This window comes from Podarcis liolepis, assembly GCF_965112155.1.
Source record: "Podarcis liolepis genome assembly, chromosome: 3".
NCBI lineage: Eukaryota > Metazoa > Chordata > Lepidosauria > Squamata > Lacertidae > Podarcis > Podarcis liolepis.
The window spans coordinates 5,875,340-5,899,457 of NC_139557.1; the positions used below are offsets into that span (position 1 = coordinate 5,875,340).

The window sequence follows — 24,118 nt, forward strand, 5'->3', positions numbered from 1 at the left end:
TGAATTATGTGATCAATATCAATGAAAGGGACACATCAGAAACCGTGCAGAAAATAACATTTGTGGACTAAGAACAATAGCAAATAGCACTTATATTCGTTTGCATGGTTTCTGTTCCTGACTTCGGATGAATGTGCAAGTTGTGGCCATTTCTACTGTTTCTGTTTCTGATGTCCCTTGTTGCACCCCCAAAAAGAGAATGTACAGCTCATTCTGCTTTACGAGTTAATAGTGGCTTTTAATTTGTTGTCAAGCTAGTGAAATTCTGCTAGCATTCTGACTCAGTAGACTCCCTCTGTCCCTTCATATATTACATAACATAAAGGTAAAGGGACCCCTGACCATTAGGTCCAGTCGTGGCCGACTCCGGGGTTGCGGCGCTCATCTCGCTTTACTGGCCGAGGGAGCCAGCATGCAGCTTCCGGGTCATGTGGCCAGCATGACTAAGCCACTTCTGGCGAACCAGAGCAGCGCACGGAAACACTGTTTACCTTCCTGCCGGGGCGGTACCTATTTATCTACTTGCACTTTGATGTGCTTTCAAACTGCTAGGTTGACAGGAGCAGGGACCGAGCAACGGGAGCTCACCCCGTTGCGGGGATTCGAACTGTCAACCTTCTGATCAGCAAGTCCTAGGCTCTGTGGTTTAACCCACAGCGCCACCTGCGTCCCTATTACATAAAATGCTGGCCTGCAATTGGAAATGGGGTAGATAATGATTCCTTTCCAATACAGGGCGAGTCTGATTACATGCACCTGGAGACAGATGAGCAAGTGTTTGTATTCCTGCTACTTAAAAGTAGCAACATGCCTGCTTGATCTTTAATTTCTCCTACATCGTGTTTATCAGCAGCAATGCTTCAGTAGTGAGCAATGAGGCCTCCATCCCTGAAAGGAAATTGATTTCTCAGTTCTTCACTCAACCAACTTCCTTTATTGGAGACTTCTTACATTTCCATGTAAGAAAAACCTGCAGAGACTTGAACTCATGCCCCCTTTCCCAACAAGGCAGAGACAGTATTTTTTAGCTTGTATCTTTCTGAAGAGTTAGGCTCAAAGCAAGTCCCCCATAGCAAATGACAGGCTCTACTGTCTTCTGTGAGGTCATGTGAGGGGAAAGGGTTGGTTGTTTACCTTTTAAAAATACAACGCAGCCCCATGGAAGAAAGCAAAGCCTTTCTGTTGCTGGTGGAGACTTGTATTGAGCCTATTTCTTCACATAGATAAAAGTTTATCACACTCTGGTTCCCAAGCCAGCCAAAGTTTGAGGGCATCTTAGCTTTTTGCCACAGGCCTCTGATGTCGGTCATTACAGCTTACCTGTTGTCCTCTACAAAGGCTGTGTGGAACCAAAAGAAGAAAGCGCAGTCATCGTAGCCTTTTGGTATAGCCTGTATTTTAAAAGGCAAAAAGACGGAATGTTTAATACCTACTAAGCTTTGTATAGTGCTTTCCCATGTTCAAAATGTGTCACGTGAATTACCCCCGTCACAATCACAACACGTCCCAGAAGGCAGTTCTCTCTAAGCGCAGAGTACAGCCTAAAGCATGTCACCTAAGTCTGCATTGTGAGTCCATGCTACATACAATATTCGAACAAGGGAGACAGACTTCATTCTGAGCCACTATACCGGCTGTTTAATTTGAGATTTAATGTGATTTATTATATTTGGTGCTTGTCATTGCATCTGCCAAATAACTCATTCTCTGATACCTATTGACTGGGCCTTTTCTGTGTCAAGCTAGTTTCCAATACATGGAAGTGAGAGCTGGACCATAAAGAAGGCTGATCGCCGAAGAATTGATGCTTTTGAATTATGGTGCTGGAGGAGACTCTTGAGAGTCCCACGGACTGCAAGAAGATCAAACCTCTCCATTCTTAAGGAAATCAGCCCTGAGTGCTCACTGGAAGGACAGATCCTGAAGCTGAGGCTCCAGTACTTTGGCCACCTCATGAGAAGAGAAGACTCCCTGGAAAAGACCCTGATGTTGGGAAAGATGGAGGGCACAAGGAGAAGGGGATGACAGAGGACGAGATGGTTGGACAGTGTTCTCGAAGCTACAAACATGAATCTGACCAAACTGCGGGAGGCAGTGGAAGACAGGAGTGCCTGGTGTGCTCTGGTCCATGGGGTCACAAAGAGTCGGACACGACTAAACGACTAAACAACAACAAGTTTCCAATACAGTGGTACCTCGGGTTACATACGCTTCAGGTTACATATGCTTCAGGTTACAGACTGCTAACCCAGAAATAGTACCTTGGGTTAAGAACTTTGCTTCAAGATGAGAACAGAAATCGTGCTCCGGCAGCGCAGAAGCAGCAGGAGGCCCCATTAGCTAAAGTGGTGCTTCAGGTTAAGAACAGTTTCAGGTTAAGAACGGACCTCCCGAACAAATTAAGTACTTAACCCAAGGTACCACTGTATTAGTTGTTTTGTTTCCACAATAAACTGGGAATAAATCAAATCTTCCCTTCAATAACATCTCCTTTACTTTCTGAAATATCACAAGTCACATTCCATTTCTTCATGTGTTCCTGCATAGAATCATAGAATCATAGTTTTCAGGATTTTGATTCCACAGGGTCAAAATGAGGCATCTAATCATAGCCTGCATTTTTATCAAGGCTTATAGTTTGATTAGGGTCTGTATTTTAAAATGAGCTTAAAGATTTTCAAATGTTTTATGCCAGGCAGAAGACCAGCTGCCTAAGTACTTTGGCAAGATGTTTATCCTCCTGCACCTGGGGCCCCCCTGATTTATAGCAGAAAACAATTCTCAAAGTTGTAAAAAGGGAATTACAGGCTGAGAGCAAGGTTACACTGACCCTACATAATTAAGAGTTGGTAAATAGTAAAATAAAATCATGTGCCTCCCATTTAAACTTGAGCCATATCTTCCTAAGGTTAAAGGCCAAGAGCAAATGGAAAAGAAAGCAACTGGCTGGAGAAGGGGAGTGTAAACAGAAGAAGAGGCTTTTTTCCTATTTTATTTTGAGGCTGTAAACTATTCCTTCCTTCTACTTTGAGAAGGTTTATTCTTCTAAAAAGCTATCTATGATAATGTATGAAATATACTGGCTTAAATGTAATTATGCAAAGGATCTAGAAAGAAATAAATGTTAAATTCTTATTTCATAGAGTCATATTGCTGTAGGAGACCAGAGGGGCAAACAAGCCCAGCCCCCTGCCAGACAGGAGACGCCATCGAGCACTCCTGACATATGGTTGTCAGGCCTTTGTTTAAAGACCTCCAAAAAGGAGATCTTTCATTGATGATGCATGAGAATGTGAACCCAAGATCTCTGACATCTGTTTAAAATAAAAATTTAAAACTATTAACCATCTGTTTTGGAGGGCAATAGGGCAAGGAGGGCAAGAGGTGAGCTGGTAATTAAGGTTCCTTGTTGAGACAAATGTAAGATATATGACTACTTATTTGTCATTTATAGATAGAAGAATATATAGCTTTTTGTATCCCATAAAAGGCAATAGGAAATGGGTGTATCTTTTAGGATTGGTTATAGCAATCAGCCAATAGGAAATTCAACCAGGCTGATTGGACAGAGGCAGCCAAAGGAGGAGCAAGGGGGCTGGGCTGAGGGAATATAAGTGCTGGCCATAATGGCAGGAGACCAGGCCAGAGCTTGGTAACCATATACCACTGTGCCTCTCATTTATTTGTCTGACAAATAAATTATTATTTTAATTTCTCTATTGCTGCGTTGAATATTTCATTCCAGCTAAGCGTTAACCACAAGCAGGGTGCTACAAAAAGGCAGGTTATAAAAACCAACAATTCCCTATCCACTTTTATAATTCTGAATTTTAAAGCAGGATTTAAATATCTGAAATAAATAAAGGCCAGAAGGTGTGTTTAACGAAGCGAACCTTGTGTTTGAGATGGGTCAGCAATGGCTACAGAGGACACAACTGCTGTGTGACTGAAATGCAAAAGATCCACAGTTCATTTACTTACAGATGAAGAAGATTCGAATCTGACTTTCACATCTTTGCTAACTACGGGACAGCATTCAAAAGCAATTACTACCCAGTCGTTTTCGCCATCGAAGAACAACTGAAAGTAGATGGAACATCTCATTCACGATGAAATATTCTTGTTACAAAATGCATGAACTTTTATCTACTGAATCAACTATAGCCTCCTACTGGGGCAGCTTAGCAAGTAAGGTCCCAGCAGCCCCCTCCCCAATGACCCAACTTAATTTGCCCTCTGAAAACTAATTTGGTCTGGTAACTTTCCTTTGGCCCCATTAAAACATAAAATTCTTGGCTACTCCTCAAATCGCCTAGCAACACTCCCTCCTGTTAATCTATTACTACTTAGGAGAACACAGCTGGAAAGTAAGGTTCACAGGCACTGCAGTTGAGGGAAGATTTTAGAGCACCTTATACTGCCAAATTCTGTTTAGCTAGAAGATGGACACCTTTTCTTCCACCCATGCTTTTCTTTTAAAATGTAAGGTATTTTAGGGGGGGAAATTCCTGCCTACCGCATTTCATCCTGTGTGTGTTATTCCTGTATGTCCCAATTAACAAATATGCTGTATTTATGTAATATATATTAACTGGAACCAATATGTGGTCATTGCTCCCCGTTTTGTTTAAAAGGCTGCCAGTCATAACTCCAGTTCAGAAGAAGTGCTTAGCTTCCAGAAAATGTGTTAAATGATGCAGGAATGACAGAGTAGCTGGGCTGCTTGTCAATAATCTCATCCCAAGAGCACCTGTGACATCCATGCAATTTATTCAGAATGTGGCAGCTAGACTGGTGACTGGGAGTGGCCACCGAGACCATATAACACTGGTCCTGAAAGACCCACATTGGCTCCCAGTACATTTCCGAGCACAATTAAAAGTGTTGGTGCTGACCTTTAAAGTCCTAAACGGCCTCAGCCCAGTATACCTGAAGGAGCTTCTCCACCCCCATTGTTCACCCTGGACACTGAGGTCCATCTCTGAGGGCTTTCTGGCGGTTCACTCCCTGCGAAAAGCCAAGTTACAGGGCCTTCTTGGTAGTGGCGCCCGCCCTGTGGAAAGCCCTCCCATCAGATGTCAAGGAAATAAACAACTATCTGACGTTTAGAAGACATCTGAAGGCAGCCATGTTTAGGGAAGTTTTTAATGTTTGAAGTTTTATTCTGTTTTTAACGTTCTGTTGAAGGCCACCCAAAGTGGCTGGGGAAACCCAGCCTGATGGGCGGGGTAGAAATTATAAATTATGATTATGATTCCACACAATTGTAAGAACAGCAGGAATGCAAGGGCCACTTGTGAGAAACACTGCGTTTTCCAAAATTCTAGAAGGCTTCACTTTTAGAATGCTCAAAACATTAGCTCTCCTTGCATCAAAAGCATACCCCCAAAGCACGTCTAGCAAATTCACATTAATTATAGGGATTAAGTGATCCATCGCACAGAAAGAACCTTAAATATACCACCAGTTGCAAAAACTCTGGACAGGTAACAATTTCTTACACCAGCCACTCATGACAGGCTTTTAAAACTAACCTGGGAGTTCCTTACCTGGCAGTTTTCTTGGGTTGCACAAACACAATGAAATACCACTTGCTTTTCCATTATTATCTTCACCCTCAAATCACTCCCATTGCCTTTCCCAACTCCTAAAAAAAGTTTTTTAAAAAAGGTTAAATAGTGATAGCAGGACAATTATTAGGCTGAATTTCAAGGACTGATGCTGAATTGTCTACTGCAAACTCTTTAAAAAGTAAACTTGCATCACAACAGAGGAAAGGAGGACATTAAATGCCACTAGAAATCCTACAGCATTTTAGCAGCGCTTACCATGGATAGCGTAGAGCTTTATGCTTTTTATTTCAAGTGGTCTCGCTTTTGGGAGCTGCAGGTTGTACTTCCATTTCAAGGTTGCGTAATACTCAACGTACCTATTCTGCAATAAAATTTGAGCGCGGCTTGAGAAATAAGTTACAAACAAGCTATAGCATTTTCAAAGCTAAAAGCAAATCTCCCAACTCAACCCTGAAGTAAGAGCAACCTTTTGGCTGCAAGAGAAGGTGACCTTCAAACCCCATCACTGCAAGCCTTGCCTTACCCAAACACTCCCAAATCCTGGACTCATCATATGTTATAACACAGGTGTTAAGTTGTGGGTGAACATATCAGACGACACAGCGATTCTTCAAACAGCTCTTGTTTATTCACAGGCCAGAACAGAACTGAACTGAACTGAAGGGTTCAGCCAGCCTGCTTATACAGAGCTCCAGAACAATGTAATTGTAACAACTTTCTGTAACTATCCAATCACTGAACGTCACTTTCAACCCCTTATTTGCATATGTGGACCTGAACTATCTACAGTATCCCCCTGCTGGCCCAGGGTGAGAACTTCAGTACATAACAACAGGGATCCCCAAACTAAGGCCCGTGGGCCGGATAAGGCCCAAGGGACTCGTTTATCTGGCTCACAGCGACCCCCGCCACCCGCTCTTACCGGCGCTGCACGACTGCCCACTTCTGGGTCAGAGGAGCACCGGAAATAGCTTGTGCGCATGTGCGTTATTTGCACATTCGCGTTATTTCCGGTGCAAATCTGGGTCGGAGGCCCGTGCACATGCACACAAGCTATTTCCAGTGCTCCTCCAACCCGGAAGTGCGCCGGAAATAGCATGTGTGCACGTGTATGGGCACGCGCTCCCCCGCCCTCTGGCCCGCCATGTGATTGCCGCTGGAGACACCGGCCCAAAGCGTAGTAAGTTTGCTGACCCCTGTTATAACACCAAAGTGTTATAGGTTGTTCGCTGGACTGAAGGCACTCTAGGCGCCATCCAGAAATGCAGGGGCATGAGAAGGGTAGTGCAGGAAAAATGGTCAGTTATAGAGCTAAATCGTGACATTCTGCAAGTTGTGTTAATCCCTTGCTATGATACTGGTTCCAGTGTCTTGGTTAAAGACGTCATTGTAGACTCTTACCTGTGATGGAGTTTCAACACCCTGAAACTTGGAGCTTGTGCTTTCATCGGTTCTTCTTTTACCAAAGTACTGTAAACTTTCCTTAAAAAAGGAAGATGATAACAGGTGTCACCATATCTTGTAGTGTTTTGTTTTAAACCAAGGAACTATAAAGTGTTATTTTAGAGACACAGGTTTGGAGGCCAAGTTTTCCCTCTGTTCAAGTTAGAGAGGGGTGGATTTTGCCAACTTCCTCTTTCATCTGCTCCCTTACTCCTTATCCCTACACCATTCCCACAGTTCCTCCAAAAGCAGGTTTTCAAGGGAGACAAGAGGCTGCAGAGTTAAAAGGAGCTGGGAAAGTCCACGTCTGGTGAACGTGAAGTTTGCTCCTGCGTACAGATTGGCTATGTACACATTAGTGGCTTATAACACAACATTCATCTCCAGAACCATTGGTTTTCTCTGATGGTATTGTTCTGTTTACAGGAAGATCTTCGATACATTAGAGTCATGGGGGAGATTCTTTTGTGTCAATTGCTTGTTCCTAATGAAGCTCCTCTCCCACCATCTTCTATGTTGTTCAACGACCAGTATTACCGGGCTGGTTTTCCCTGCCTTGTCTCTTCCTGCGGAAATCCTCTCCGTTTCAGTTGTACACACCTGGGATTCGCTGTGCATTGAGCAAGCCTACAGCTCCCAAACTGGAGCAAAGCTGGCTTGGGGGAAATCACATCAAAATGTGATACTTCAAAAGAAACTATGGAATGCCTGTAGTGTGTACATGGATTTTTAAAAAATAGGAGTGGGAATTCACTGGAACCAGAGTAAGCAGTAATGTATGCACAGCCATAGTATTTAAGCCATAGATCCCACAACACTTGGGGAGGGGGGAGAGGGCAAATTCACCACCTCCTTTTCCTCCTCTCCCAAAAGACACTGCTGGAATTTTTCCAGCAACAACCCTGGGGTTAAGTAACATGTTTACCAGTCAAATTTCATCATTTTCCCCATCTGAGAGCTGCATTTCTTTCTGAGCAATCTTCCAGGAAGTCACATGACAGTGGTAGGCAAGGCAGAGGCAAAAGTAGGTGGAGGAATCGATGCAAATTTTACCTTTGTACAGCAGGCTAATTTCTATGTACACTACTCTCAAAAATCCAGGCAAGCAAGAAAGGCCTGAAGGCTGTATTCAGAACCTGGGCCTAGGGCACCCCAGCTCTGGACTCGATCAAACATTTCCCTTGGAAGTGACAGAAATAATTCCACATGGTGGTAGCAGTGTTTGCATACCGCTCACTATGTGGTTCAGCCAAATTGCACTGAGCGATGAGCCTTCACTCTGCGCATTGGGCATTTCTGGCAATAGGGGGATGGTGCTATAATAATAATAATAATAATTTATTATTTGTACCCCGCCCATCTGGCTGGGTTTCCCCAGCCACTCTGGGCGGCTTCCACAGAAACCAAAAAACACTAAAATATCATACATTAAAAGCTTCCCTGAATAGGGCCGCTATAAACAAGGCGCACGCCTCCTGCAACTGAGTTGAACCATGTATATAAACTTCAGGTTGTCATGCCACTTAAATGAATTGCCGCCCAGGTGGAAGGCATTCTTCAGCATTCTCTGCACACAGAAAAAAGCCACTCTTTGGTCTTTGACAGAATTAAGGCACACAAGTTCAAAGGGAAGATTTAACGTGTGCCATTGCTTTACGTACCTTTGCACTTTCAAACAGGCTGCTCTCAATAAGCCAGATGCAAATCATGGTGCCAGTTCTACCTGCATTTTAAAAAAGGGGCGGGGAAACAAGAAGAAGAAGAAGAAGAGTATGGATTTGATATCCCGCCTTTCACTCCCTTTAAGGAGTCTCAAAGTGGCTAACATTCTCCTTTCCCCTCCTCCCCCACAACAAACACTCTGTGAGGTGAGTGGAGCTGAGAGACTTCAGAGAAGTGTGACTAGCCCAAGGCCACCCAGCAGCTGCATGTGGAGGAGCGGAGACGCGAACCCGGTTCCCCAGATTACGAGACTACCGCTCTTAACCACTACACCACACAAGACTTCAGAGGAAAGCCATCAGAGTTGGATTCAAGTTGTACTCAAGAAGGGAACCACTAGCGCATTCCGATTATGCTACATAAGAGATAGCTCAGTCAGTAGAGCGTGAGACTCTTGAACTCATGACCCCAAGATTGAACCCCACATTGGGCAAAAGATTCCTGCGTTGCAGAGGGCTGGACTAGATTATCCCTGCAGTCCCTTCCAACTCTATAATTCTATCATGTGAATTACAAAGAACGGTTGGGGGTGTTTAGCCCGGCAAAGAGGAGACTGAGAGGAGATGATAGGCTTCTTCAAATATCTAAAGGGCTGTCGCGTGGAAGATGGAACAAGCTTGTTTTCTTCTAGAGGGTAGGGCCTGTACCAATGGATTTAAGTTACAGTGGTACCTCAGGTTAAGTACTTAATTCGTTCCAGAGGTCCGTACTTAACCTGAAACTGTTCTTAACCTGAAGCACCACTTTAGCTAACGCAGTGTTTCCCAACCTTTTTTGGGCAAAGGCACACTTGTTTCATGAAAAAAATCTCGAGGCACACCACCATTACAGCCCCGTGACGTCAGCGCGCAGCGTCACGCCGGGAGGGACATGAATTGCTAGCAAATTACATAATCACCTCCTTGAGGGCTGGCTCATCTTCTCCGAAGGCAGAACCCCATTAATTAACAGCACAGACTCACACCATAGCCAAGACGAGGGGGGAAAACCTCAGTCATGCACAGTCATGCACATGTGGGGGCTAAATGAGGACGAAGACCGGGCAGAGAGCAGGGTTCAAATCACCCCACCTGGCCAGGACAATCCCTGGGTGCTCCCTTGGGCCACTCGCCTGACCCACCTCGCAGGGCTGTTGTTGCGAGGATAACACGGGGAGAACCACGCGCGCCCCCGGGAGCTCCTTGGAGGAGAAAGCGGGTGATGAATGCAATGCACGAAATATATGAGAGGCGACCAGGTTTTGCAGGTGAGGGGCCCCCGCCAGCCTCCGCTTCCAACACCCGGCGCAACGATGACAAGTTTCCCCCCGGGCTCGGCTCGGGGAGCAGCGCTGCTCCCCCCCAGCTCCCCTTTGCCCTCCCGGCTCTCTCTGCCGCCCACTGGGGACCCCCCTCACCTGCCAAGTCCGGAGCGCCGGTGGAAGTTGCATTCATGCATGCAGGGCGCCGCGTTGCCATTGCATTGCACTGCACTCCATGCAACGCCTGCACGCATGCATTGCCTTGCACGCCCGCCAAGGGGTCTCCCCGCGGTCCGATGCGTCCCCTCCGGCGCGGATGCAGCATTGCAAAAATAACCCCCCCCCCAACGCAGCCCTACCTGGGGGGCAGCCTCCGCCTCCGCCGCTCCGCCTCCGCAGGGATCCCCGGGCTCCATCCTGCCGCCCAATCTCCGCGGGGGCGCAGGCAGGCTGCGCGGGGTCTGCGCGGAAGAGCCCCTGCCCGCCCGGCCGCCGCCGCTGCGCTCATTCCATGGCCGGGAGAAGAGCGCTTCAAACAAAATGCCCGGCCCGCCAGGCCACGCTGGGAAACGTAGTTTGCGCACCCTGCGCGGGCGCGGAGCCCAAGGGCGAGGGGACTACGGATCCCGGCAGTCCCCGCGCTGGGGACGGAGGGGGAGAGGCCGGGTGCAGGGATGGAGGGACGGGTGGGCGAGCGAGTGAGTGAGTGGCAGCCGCCAAGCCTTGGCCGAGAGCCAGGAAGGGCCTCCCCGGAGGAGGAGGAGGAGGGAGGCGCAGAGCGGGAGGGAGGGAGGGAACCCCAGGGGTCATCTAGTGACGGCGCCCCAATCGAAAATTTGACTTTAAAAAAAAAATCTTTCAAATTTTTTAATTTTTCCCGCGGCACACCAGGCAACATCTCGCGGCACACTAGTGTGCCGCGGAACAGTGGTTGGGAAACACTGAGCTAACGGGGCCTCCTGCTGCTGCCGTGCCGCCGGAGCACAATTTCTGTTCTCATCCTGAAGCAAAGTTCTTAACCTGAAGCACTATTTCTGGGTTAGCGGAGTCTGTAACCTGAAGCGTATGTAACTGTACATGATTAACTTAATTAAGTCGCAGTATTTATTCAAGAGTCCCAACTTTTGAAGTCTTCCAACCCACCTTCCTTTAAAATAGCAGCTTTTAAGTAGCAAAATATAACCAGCTCTGAGTTCCTCAATCCAAAATTTTGAAGAGGGACCAAGAGCTGTGATGGACCAGGTAATTATTTGGACTGTAGCTCAGTGGAAGAACACTGTCATCTCCAAACCGGGCTGGGAACTTGCCTGAAACCCTGGAGATTCACTTCACAGTCATATCACAGACCTCACCTGGAGTACTGTGTCCAGTTCTGGGCACCACAGTTCAAGAAGGACACTGACAAACTGGAACGTGTCCAGAGGAGGGCAACCAAAATGGTCAAAGGCCTGGAAACGATGCCTTAATGAGGAACGGCTAAGGGAGCTGGGCATGTTTAGCCTGGAGAAGAGGAGGTTAAGGGGTGATATGATAGCCATGTTCAAATATATAAAAGGATGTCACATAGAGGAGGGAGAAAGGTTGTTTTCTGCTGCTCCAGAGAAGCGGACACGGAGCAATGGATCCAAACTACAAGAAAGAAGATTCCACCTAAACATTAGGAAGAACTTCCTGAGAGTAAGAGCTGTTCGACAGTGGAATTTGCTGCCAAGGAGTGTGGTGGAGTCTCCTGCTTTGGAGGTCTTTAAGCAGAGGCTTGACAACCATATGTCAGGAGTGCTCTGATGGTGTTTCCTGCTTGGCAGGGGGTTGGACTCGATGGCCCTTGTGGTCTCTTCCAACTCTATGATTCTATGATTCTATATACTGAACTAGTGGAACCAACAAGTCTGACCTGGCAATAAGGCAGTTTCCCACCTCATTCTGCCTCAACTACCTATTTCAGAAAAATAACGGTGATCACTTAATACTGGAACACCAGAAGCTTTTGTAAACTAGAAACAGAAAACAAAACACCTTCCAAAAAAAAAGTTCAACCTCCTTCAGCTCCATGTCAATGTTTCCACTAAAAAGGACTTACTTACCCTTGCCTCCTTTGCAATGTATTGCTATGACGTTGTTTTCATCTTGCAACATCCATTCCATCACGCTATGCGTGAATTGGACCATCTCCCTTAAGGGCAGAAAGAGGAATCTCACTTAATTTTTCTTTTCTGAGATGTTCGGGGGGGGGGGGGAGGGACCTAACACAAAATCATTTTATCAGAGCAGTAATAAGCCCTTAGCAGCTTGGGATCAGTTTACCTGAAAGGTTGGCTTGTGTATGTGTCCGACCCCTTTTGGTCTGTGGAACTTGTAATATTACAAGTGCCAAACAACATTCACAAGCAGACTGATCTTTTGTGGTGGCAGCTCCAGTGCTTTGGAACTTCCTAGTAAAGGTAAAGGGACCCCTGACCGTTAGGTCCAGTCATGGACGATTCTGGAGTTGCGGCGCTCATCTCGCTTTATTGGCCGAGGGAGCTGGCGTACAGCTTCCGGGTCATGTGGCTAGCATGACTTAGCTGCTTCTGGCGAAACCAGGGCAGCGCACGGAAACGCCGTTTACCTTCCTGCCGGAGAGGTACCTATTTATCTACTCGCACTTTGGCATGCTTTCGAACTGCTAGGTTGGCAGGATCAGGGACCGAGCAACGGGAGCTCACCCCATCGTGGGGATTCGAACCGCCGACCTTCTGATCGGCAAGCCCTAGGCTCTGTGGTTTAACCCGCAGCGCCACCCGCGTCCCTTTGGAACTTCCTAGGCCCTCACTAAAACACTTTTAAGAAGTTGACTAAAAAACATTATTCCAGCAAGCCAACTCAGGCAATAATTTAGTTATGCATACTTGTCTTGAATTTGTTTTCTCTGCATTATTGATAATTTTATAGTAATTTTTGGACACTGTTTAGAGATTTTTGAAAGTGATCTATACATAAATGAAATACATTAACCAAGTTAAATCTCATCTGGCTTGGAAATGTCTTGTTTCAATGCCATTTACAAAAAAACATTGGCACCGTGCTTTTTAATTTCTCTGAAATGGTTTCTCATGGACTAGAGCCATTTGCGTTCTTCAGGTGCCCTGATGGGTCTTTTTATTTAATTTTTCTCTCCTTATATGCACACAGAAGCACCTTGAAATTATACTTACTCTAGAGTGGGAACATTATGGTCATCAATAAATATTCTCTCCACCCTGTAATGGAATATCTTCGGGTCATAGCCCTGTTCACCTGCAGGGGAGGGTATGTAAAATATTTTTATTTATTTTACAAAATGTATTCACTCTTTGATCGTAAATAGAACCACTAAACAATTTACCAAAAAAAAGCCAATAGAAGACCAAGCTAAAAACAGGTATTAAACAAAATTCAAAATACAATTAAAATCAGCTAAGCTTAAAAACTCATGTCAGCTTCTGCATGTGTGGATACTGAGCATTTAAATCAACCCCAAACACCAGCTTTTTGTTCAACTGAATGCTTTGAGTGGGGTTAGAAAAACAAAACCACACCTGTCAAAAATATATTGTTTCCCTCCCCTCAAGTGATGGGGGAGAAGGCACAGCCCCATTTCGCAGACACAAAGTGGTTATTTCGAATTTACAGCTTCCATAGCATTACGGTGTTCACAGCTCCACTGTATCAAATTGGAAATGTTGTGTGTTCTGTCTCACAATGCTAAGCATAGTGGTTCACAGGAATGTTTCTTGTTATCTTTTCTTTATGTTTTTCATTAAATAGCTACATAAGCAAACAGAAGCAAAACTTCTGGGGATCACTGTTACAGGTGAAGTCACCCAGGGAGGGAGGGACGAGTCTGTGAAATGTGGTTATAATAATAATAATATAATAATAATAATTTATTATTTATACCCCGCCCATCTGGCTGAGTTTCCCCAGCCACTCTGGGCGGCTCCCAATCAAGTGTTAAAAACAATACAACGTTAAATATTAAAAACTTCCCTGAACAGGGCTGCCTTCAGATGTCTTCTGAATGTCAGGTAGTTGTTTATTGCCTTGACATCTGAAGGGAGGGTGTTCGACAGGGCGGGCGCCACTACCGAGAAGGCCCTCTGTCTGGTTCCTTGTAACCTCACTTCTCGCAATGAGGGAACCGCCAGAAGGCCCTTGGCGCTGGACCTCACTGTCCGGGCAGAACGGTGGGGGTGGAGACGCTCCTTCAGGTATTCTGGGCCTTTGAGGCCATTTAGGGCTTTCAAGGTCAGCACCAACACTTTGAATTGTGCTCAGAAACGTCCTGGGAGCCAATGCAGGTCTTTCAGGACAGGTGTTATGTCGTCTCAGCGGCCACTCCCAGTCACCAGTCTAGCTGCCGCATTCTGGATTAGTTGCAGTTTCCGGGTCACCTTCAAAGGTAGCCCCACGTAGAGCACGTTGCGGTAGTGGTTAAAAGTAACAACAGTGAACTGCAAGGGCCTCTTCTTTCTCCTGGACTTCACTACTATTAGGGAGAGGCCCAGAGCCAGCACTTGCACACTATAGTGGCTCCTTGCACCCTAGTGCCTCAGCAAGGCCCACCTGCTGCCTCAATGCTAGGCAGTCAAGTCTACAAGCCACCATTTCCCACAAGCCCCCAGAGTTTGCTGAGGCATTGTATGAAATTATAATGCTTGTTCTCAGACACCTTTGCAGTGCTGCTGCCACTGTCAGGTTAACCCGAGGAAGCCCACCAGGAAACACATTGCTCAGAGCTGGCCCTGGCCCTGACTGGGGAAAACAGGAATTAAGCAGTGTTTACTACTACTTCTTTTATTCATGGAAAGGTATTTAGAAGCCACCCATCTTCAAAAGAAGCTCAGGCTGATGTACAAAATGCATAACACAAACAATAAAAACATGGCGCTAAAAAGAAATAGTAACAGCTCGTTAAAACGGTTGCTACTGAAGCACTGAAAAGTCAAAACAAAATTTAAAAATTCCTTTTTTTATTTTGTTTCGACTACGGCAGAACAACACGGCTACCTACCTGTAACTAGAACTATGAAAAGTCAAGTACTTTTAAAGCCACACACTTTATTTCAGAAAAGAGTTTGTCAGACTTGGTGGCCAAATCAGGCTCACAGGAAGCCCTTTAGTTGCCACTATGATGCATGGCATGAAGAAGTCATTTGAACAAATGAAACATTTAGTATAACCCAACTTTAAGCGATATGGAGATGGGGTGACTTAAGAGGTCAAAATGTGAAAAAGAGGACACAGATTGAAATTTAAGGCCGTTATGGTATATGCTCAGAAGTAAGATGCCTCCTTTGCAAGTTTTATTCTATGCATAACTAAATTAAAAACGGTTTAAATAGGAGATGCTTACTGCAAAGGTTGTAGACTTTGTAGTGGCCTTCATGTTTCGTATCCAAAAACCTTGCAACTTCCTATAAAAGCAGGAGGAGATATTCAAAGGACGCCAGAAGCATTAGGACCCAATGATGAGGCAATGCATTGTGAAACCCATTTCAGAATTCAGAGAAGCCAATTCAAGCAAAATTGAGATCTCCCCATGTCCAAAGAGGTCTTCGGTGCCAACATATTGCTGTAGATGTGGTTGGATTCCAGCAATGTGTTAGCCTTAGCCTTAGCGGGGAGATTAAATACACATTAAGAACCTATGAATGCAGAGGAAGTCAATGTGGCGCATTCCTAATCTTGTTGGACACCCATAAGCCACTGCCAACATGGTCAATATTCAGAGATGTAGCCCAAACATCCTATGGACAGCACCATGTTGAGGAAGACTGGCTTAGGTAGACATCTAGGCAAAATTTAAGTCTACTGTCACCTCTACACCATACATTTAAAGCATGTTCAAAGCACTCAACACTTTCCCCAAAGAATGCTGGGAACAGTTTACCCCTCAAAGAGCCACAATTCCCAGCACCCTTCACTACAGTTCCCAGGATTATTTGTGGGAAGCCATGTGTGTGTTAAAATGGATGGTGTGGATGCGACCAGACTTTTGAGTTGCTTAAAAAGGTAGTGTGGAGAAGAAAATGTTTAACGCCTGCAGCTTATTGGCTGATAATTCTAAGACATAGCACACCCATTTTTGAAGGCCCAAAACAAATCCTAACTCTGACCCTCTGATCATAGAGAAAAAATCAAGAACAATGTCAGGGAAGACACACAATGCCAACAGCCTGGCATTAGATCTGGCAAGGAAAGGAAGGAAAACAAATCGCCACCAATTAAGCAAAAATTTTAGTTGTTTATCTAGTTTCTAAGTCAATTACAGCAATCAAGATGTAAGTAAATTATCATGTTATCAACCCCCTCAATGCAGGAACTTGAAGAAAGGGCGTAATTTCTCTTAAATTACAAGTGTGGAATAAAAAACAAAAAACCGTATCAATTAAAAAAGCAACATGCCATATTTATACAGTGAGAACTATTTGCACAGACTTTCAGAATTTATGCTACCTTTATAGGATTCCTGTACCAAGACTGCTTCCCAGAAGATGGAAAGGACATTGCTATAACACGAGCTGAGAGATAGAAACACACACACATAAAGGCTGTAATAAGTCTAATGAGACAGCAACACATTTGCTGGTTCATAACTTGCAGTGTTTCAGTTCAAAAGTATTTGTTTTCACAGAGATCAGTCTTCTGACAGCTCAGGCGTTCATCCTCATGAACCACTAGACTTTTATAAGTAAGACAAACTAAGAAGCTTCTTCTGTGCTATCTCAATTTCCCGCTTTAAATCCAACTTTAAAATAGCGTAATCCCATGGACCATTTGTGCACACAGTCGTGTAACAATTTTATCCAACTCTTATAACATGGAGGGCTAAAAACACTCCTAAAGTAAAGGTAAAGGGACCCCTGACCATTAGGTCCAGTAGTGACCGACTCTGGGGTTGCGGCACTCATCTCGCTTTATTGGCCGAGGGAGCCGGCGTACAGCTTCCGGGTCATGTGGCCAGCAGGACTAAGCCGCTTCTGGCGAACCAGAGCAGCGCACAGAAAAGCCGTCTACCTTCCCGCCGGAGCGGTACCTATTTATCTACTTGCACTTTGACGTGCTTTTGAACTGCTAGGTTGGCAGGAGCAGGGACCGAGCAACGGGAGCTCACCCCATTGCGGGGATTCGAACCGCCGACCTTCTGATCAGCAAGTCCTAGGCTCTGTGGTTTAACCCACAGCGCCACCCACGTCCCTTCAAAAACAGTCCTAGTGGGGCTGATTTGTGTGGTGGTGAAGGACAGCATTGGGGAATTAAGCCCACCTGTTTGAATTCCTACCTAGCTGCCTTAAGCCTCTTAGACAACAGAGAGGCACACAGAGGGAATTATATACATTTAAACAGGTTTAAGATTCTTCACTGATGGAGAAAGACAGGTTCTGGTATGCCTTTTCAGTGTTGGCTCCTTGTACATGGAACTCCCTCCCTCTTTGCCCATGGCCCAGCAGAGCGGAATCGGAACCCACAACCTGCACACACAAGTCCTAGACATTAGGGTAAGCAGACTACCATGTGACAGCAGTGAATGCTTTGTTTCCCTCCTGTTGGACCAGCACTCTAGCCTCTGCCAGGACCATTGGTCCACAGTACCATTTCACATTTAAGCAAAGTCTCTACTGTAGGTGTTAGCGCCACAAGTCTGTCTTGTCATTTAGATCAGCAATCAAGAGCTACCATATTTTTCGCCCCATAAGACGCACCTAGTTTTTAGAGGGGGAATGCCAGAAAAAAAATGTTCTTTAAAGGGAGCGCCTGCATTTGCTCCATAAGACGCACACATAATTCCCCTTACTTTTTAGGAGGGGAAAAGTGCATCTTATGGAGCGAAAAATACAGTAATTCCAAGATGCAAAAGAGGAGAGGTGTGAGCGCAACTCGTATGACCACAAGGTCAAAGCCTGTTCCATTGGCAGAGTAGCAAAAGCAGCGTTTACGTGCCTCTGAGTGCCTTGGATGTATGTGGTTAGACTTTAACTGCCCAGGACCATCTGCCTAGGCACTTATTCACTTCCTTCAGAGAAGCGATAACCAAGCAAAGATCACGCATTGCCATGTCTCCCCAGTTAGTAGCTGCCCCAGAAGCAAGGCCAGGAGAGGACAAGAGCAAAGGAGGCCGTGGCAGACACGCACACACACTTAGTTTTCTTCCACAATTCTTGGCTGCCCGGATCTCTCCAAGCTCCCATGAGAAAAGTTCATAATGATCAACTTCTTCCCTTTCACCAAGTTACTATACACACCAGTGACATACGTGAGGTCCAGATCAAAGCCATCTTTTGTGTAACGCCTTTTGTTTTCTGATACCTGCCAGCAACACACATAGAAGAAAATTAAAGAGGGAAGTTGGGAAACAAATACGCTACCTTAGTTTAGTCTGACAGATGTTACTATTTCCAAGGCTGCCCATAACGGCTTAAAAAAAAAAATTAGAACAGCAGCAAAAGTCTTAAATATAAGACAAGAAATCTGAAGTTCTGCACTCCGAATCATGCAAGTATGACTGATCTTGATTGTTCTACATTTTTAAAGCATTTCTATACTGCCTATTAATTAGAGTCCTTCAAGTCAACTTAAAATAGAAATACAACAATTAGATATTTTAATGTTGATATTGATTTGTTTATGTAAAACATATTGGGGATGTCTACTAAAGTGCAATACAAACTCTTGGACAGTGGTACCTCAGGTTGCGAACGGGATCCCTTCCGGAGCCCTGATCGCAACATGAGCAGAACGCAACCCGCGTCTACGCATGCGAGTGTCGTGAGTCGTCACTTCTGCGCATGCGCGTGACGTCAGTTTGAGCGTCTGCTCATGCGCAAGCAGCGAAACCCGGAAGTAACCCTTTCCAGTACTTCCGGGTCGCTGCAGAGCGCAACCTGAAAATGCTCAACCTGAAGCAAACGCAACACAAGGTATGACTGTAATATAAAAAAGTCAAACAGAAACAGGAGCAGAAAGGCAAGCAGCCAAGATAACTACATGTGCCTCCCCCCAGGGCGAAAGACCTTGTGTCTCGCTCCTATGGTTGACAAGGCCCAGTGGTGCTTACTATCCTCCTCGTGAGCTTTTCCAGTCGTTCCTTCTCCGATGCCAGTCGGAATATTCGTATCAGAATTATAACCCTCAGGATACGAAAAATAATAACCGCTCTGGTGAAAAGGGAGAGAAAAAAGTGGTCAGCATAACAATATGAAAAGCTCGCAAGAGGAGACATGTTTATGTCTGTCTACAATGCACAGCATAGCTCTAGCTTCAAGAGTCTTTCTAGATGGAGTTGTTCGTAGCCATGCCAGGTCAGTGTGCAGTCCTTGCAAACTGCACAGAGTTATCAGTATGCTAAGCCTCTGTGACCAGATCTCATCATAAATAAAGAGCACCTGATATTGCTTAAAAAGGTAAAGGGACCCCTGACCATTAGGTCCAGTCGTGGCCGACTCTGGGGTTGCGGTGCTCATCTCACTTTATTGGCCTAGGGAGCCGGCGTACAGCTTCCAGGTCATGTGGCCAGCAGGACTAAGCCGCTTCTGGCGAACCAGAGCAGCGCACGGAAATGCCGTTTACCTTCCCACTGGAGTAGTACTTATTTATCTACTTGCACTTTGACGTGCTTTTGAACTGCTAGGTTGGCAGGAGCTGGGACCGAACAACAGGAGCTCACCCCGTCGCAGGGATTCGAACCGCCGACCTTCTGATCATCAAGTCCTAGGCTCTGTGGTTTAACCCACGGAGCCACCCACGTCCCTACCTGATGTTTAGGTGCAGATAAATAATCGACACCATATACTGAAAGCACTTTAAGGGTGCTGAGTGCTGTTAGGAGACCAGTCATTCAAAGAGCTAGAATATTGACAAGATATCAGTGGCTAGATAACCAATTAAAAAGCACAGTACACTAAATCTAACCAAATGAGGACAACATGATGGACAAGGGAAAGAGAAAAGCAACTGAAGTACAGGGACTGTTTTGTGGTTATTTTTTAAAGCTTTTATGGTTTTAAACCTCATGATATACCATTAAACAAAAAAGAACCACTCTTACACTGTAAAGTGCCCTGTGATCCCTGGAGGAAAGGAGGTATTATAAATTTAATGAAACAAATAAATTGCATGATGAGGTTTTGAACACAAATAAGAGATAGAAATGAAGCTGGAGAGGCTCAAAGGTTGGATGTGATCACAAGGTGCCTGTTAGGGGGCAAAATTTTAAAATTTATTTTTATTTGTTAAATTGATATAGCACCCTTCACCAAAAGATCTGATTACATTAGCAACCCCACTCAACATCCAGCACTTTTAAAAGCCAAATTATCCACATGCTTGTTTGCATTTCGCCTTCACCACCACAGAAGAAAACTGTGAAAGGAAGGAGGGAGGAGGGAGAGAGAGAAGGAAGAAGATTATGCACTCTCCTTGCCTTGGAATGAGGCTTATTCCACTGAAGTCAGAGACGGCGTACACAAAATCGATCAGCAGCGTGACCCCGACAATGATAGCATCCAGAATATTTAGCTTGGATTCAAAGTACTTTTCGAAGCTGAAATGAAAAAGGGATCTGCAGAAGACAACTAGCAACAATGATTTAGCAGCAACTGCTCACTTTGACAAGTACAGTGGTACCTCAGGTTACATACGCTTCAGGTTACAGACTCCGCTAACCCAGAAATAGTGCTTCTTTGCTTCAGGATGATAACAGAAATCGTGATCCGGCGGCGCAGCAGAAGCAGGAGGCCCTATTAGCTAAAGTGGTGCTTCAGGTTAAGAACAGTTTCAGGTTAAGTACGGACCTCCAGAACAAATTAAGTACTTAACCCGAGGTACCACTGTACCTTGTAGACCACCTAGGATTATTCAACATTTAGCATATGTAGGGGCTTAAGAAGTCAATTTTGCAAGGAAACATTGGTCCAAGTATTGTGCTGCAGCGTATAAACCAGGTTAGTCCTGGAAAGCAATGTTCAGCGGAGGCCACCTGCAGGGGTTAGCAACAGGGCACCCATGGGCACCAGTGTGCCCTCCAGAGCCTCCTATGGCAATTGCATAAGGTCTCTGCGATTTTCCCCTTGAAGGCACAATGCACACAAGACTGTTTGGTCTTCCTGTTCCCATTTGCACCGATTCAGCCACTGCTACACTGAACACACTCAGTGGCCTTGCCTTTTCCTGCTTTTCTAGACGTGACGGCCATTTTATGTTGTGCCATGCAGCCATTTTGTGAGTGTCATGCACAGCAAATTCCAAATGTGCCCCCTATCCCAGAAAGGTTGGGCTAAAGTAAGGTCTGCTCATTCCCAGAACTGGGCCTGTACACAAGAGTTACGAGAGAATGCCAATATGAGCCATATGAGACTGAACGAGCCATAACACGGGTGCGCATCATATTGGGGGTAGGGCACCAAAAAGAATAGCTCAATATGCACACTAACAGCCAACTCAGATACTGCATTCTGACAGTGCAGGATTTCGGCCGGTGCGGGTGGTTCCTTTGCACAGTGTGCTGAGCTGAGGGGATGCAAAATTGAGCAGGCCCATAATTTGGGGGCACAAAATATTGGCCTCGCACAGGGCACTGTATTACAATAGATTAACAAAGTCCACCCTGGCATAGACAAAATGAGGCTAAGAAACAAGAGAAGGAATCTGTAAGCTTTGGGAAGGGAGGTTTCCAGAAGTGCAAAAATTCTTAAAGGGAAAAAAACCTTAGGGGGCAAACCCCCACTCTCTCAAAAGAAAAAAACACACCCCAATACCCATGACCAATTAATTAGGAATGAGCATGCTCAGTGGCTACAGAATATTGACTACTGGGGAAGAATAAAATGGGGGGAGGGGACTGAATCAGGTGTGTGTGTGTGTGTGTATAGAATATAATATCCTGAAAAAAGGTGGTGGGATTCTGAACAGCTGCAGTCAGCACAACAGGCTTCACTTGTTCTTCCCGTTTCCTAAAGAACATTTTTTAAGCCTTTCTCCCTATTCCAGATGCAGTAAGAATACTGCTGCAAGGGGGTTTTATGGGGAACTTTCAGACCTCTCTGCTAGCCCTCTGAATGCAAGGTCAATGCCTTATTCGATGAAAACTTATGCAGCTAAAAACACAAGAGTTTCACAGCAGCACAGCTTTACAATGGTTCCTGCTCTTACCCTTCAATGGACACTCGCAGGAGGACATCAAAGAGGAAGAAGAATGCTATGGCCAGAGAGATATTTCCAATCATGACATCAAGAGAGTGGTATTTGTGAGCAATCATTAGAGACAGAATCACAAGTGAGATGTCCACAAAAATAAGCACAATCCCAAAAAGCCTAAAACAAGCGAAGGGAATGGGGAAGAAAAGGAGAAAGACGGTCACTTCAAGGGAAGAATCATGCAAATGGAAATAAAAATAATTTTCCTTCATTGTAGTGCAAATATTACTCCTGGAAAAGGGATAGACAAATGTGCTTTTATGAAGACCTATTTAACACAATAAAGAACTGGGCAATCTTTATCCACCAATTCAGCTTTGGTCTGTAGAGGAGTCCACGTGTTCAGCAGGCAGAAAGGTGTGGCAACCAATTTGCAGCTGTATTGCAGAGCAAAGCAACTTACTAATGCAAGTATCTTGGCTGATCTCAGGTTTCCAGAAAACTGATATCCCGTTACGTGTCGTACAACCAGGAAGCAGACTTGTGTGCAATACAGATTTGGGCAAATGTTACTCAGCTGGAAACATTCCATATTGCAAGCGTTTGATGTGCTTAGAAACTATGCTTAAGCCACCGAAAGTTGGTTGGCTGGGAAAACGAATGAATCAAAAGTTGCTTTCCTTAAATGAGAGCAATTTTCATGTTCGCAATTCTGTAAGTAGAAAGCTGTAAGGTATCAGTTTGCCAATCTACAACTGCCTTCCCATGCTTCACTGATGTTCCTGTTGTGGTAATACTTACCTGAATCCAAAAGACATCACAAACTGGGAGACTTTTTTCTTTATTAGGCTGGTTCAGGGGGAGAAAGGGAAATTATTATTATTATTATTAGGACTATGGTCAGAGTTTCAAAGAAATAGTAACTGAACAAATCAAGCCTACCAAACAAAAAGGTATTTCACCTGAAATATTTCTATCCTGCCCTTCATTGTAAAACAATGCCAATAAAACATAAATCATATACATACAGTAGGACATTCAAGGCTCGTCCTGCCAGTTTTGGTGGATGGAAATCAGCATTTGCCATATGCACCACTAGCGAATTAATATGACTATCGGTCATTAATATGACTATTAATTTCTGACTATCGGTCGAATAAAGGAATTGCTTGCATATACATAAAGCAGCAGCATATAAAACGAGGCACATAAATCACAAGCAAATGCTTAATTGCAATGCAACAAAAAAGCACTTCTCAAGTCCATAAGTAGTGGCAGCTATTTTTATAGCAGTTAAAGTCAGCGATTTCTGTAGTTCAGCTATATGATTGTGGCAATATGGACACCTGTATACCTACTGCATTCAAAGCTTTTCATTTTTAAAAACATTGCTTTTCCAGGGCTCCTGGTTCTAGGCTGCAATCTCATTACTGGCTTAAACTGCAACTAGGTCGTTCCTTTTCTCAATCTGGATCAAAGCTGGCTCGGGGAAAACACATCAGAATGCAGCATATTTCTCAAGGACAGATATGGATTGTGACCAACGTCACAAACCACACGGGTGCAAACTGGATGCCCTGCGGTCATTGAGCAGAAAAAAAGGTAGAAACCTCTGCTATATAGGATACTGTTAAGTTTTGTGACAGTCGGAGCTGGCAAAACGAATACTGTCATTTCAGCAAGCTCAATTTAAAACAGCAGGCAGAAGGCGATGAAGAGGTAATCCATCACTCCTACTTGTCTGGCACATTTTCTCAAAGTTCAACTCACTCTGTAGAAGAGTCTGATTCAGCTTCCTCTTTATCAGCACCATCGTCAAGATCCATTTCAATCTCCCTGATCCGTCTTCTGCCACGGAATTAATTGGGGAAGCAGATATATTAACAGAATTCCTTCTTGCGACAAGAAATAAGAGCTAAAGTGATGAGGGTTAACAAGCAGTCAACAAGCTCACCTCCTCCGTGAAATTTAACGGATTTCAGCAGTA

At 44.9% G+C, this 24,118-nt stretch overlaps 1 protein-coding gene across 2 annotated transcripts in view; it reads right to left on the minus strand.

Moving 5' to 3' along the window:
* LOC310703116 (phosphatidylinositol 3,4,5-trisphosphate 3-phosphatase TPTE2-like) overlaps window positions 1-24,118 on the minus strand; it is a 32,263-nt gene that overhangs the window by 1,103 nt on the left and 7,042 nt on the right. For both annotated transcript variants that reach the window (XM_083495193.1, XM_083495194.1), the window contains exons 3-18: window positions 23,902-23,979; window positions 22,933-22,980; window positions 22,147-22,308; window positions 20,420-20,539; window positions 19,055-19,154; window positions 18,243-18,306; window positions 16,456-16,520; window positions 15,353-15,413; window positions 13,173-13,254; window positions 12,063-12,151; window positions 8,678-8,739; window positions 6,975-7,055; window positions 5,829-5,934; window positions 5,550-5,647; window positions 3,982-4,080; window positions 1,321-1,391 (exon numbers count right to left, since the gene is read on the minus strand). In XM_083495193.1, the coding sequence (XP_083351319.1) occupies window positions 1,321-1,391; window positions 3,982-4,080; window positions 5,550-5,647; window positions 5,829-5,934; window positions 6,975-7,055; window positions 8,678-8,739; window positions 12,063-12,151; window positions 13,173-13,254; window positions 15,353-15,413; window positions 16,456-16,520; window positions 18,243-18,306; window positions 19,055-19,154; window positions 20,420-20,539; window positions 22,147-22,308; window positions 22,933-22,980; window positions 23,902-23,979 (1,386 nt within the window). The remainder of the gene's footprint in view (window positions 1-1,320; window positions 1,392-3,981; window positions 4,081-5,549; window positions 5,648-5,828; window positions 5,935-6,974; window positions 7,056-8,677; window positions 8,740-12,062; window positions 12,152-13,172; window positions 13,255-15,352; window positions 15,414-16,455; window positions 16,521-18,242; window positions 18,307-19,054; window positions 19,155-20,419; window positions 20,540-22,146; window positions 22,309-22,932; window positions 22,981-23,901; window positions 23,980-24,118) is intronic.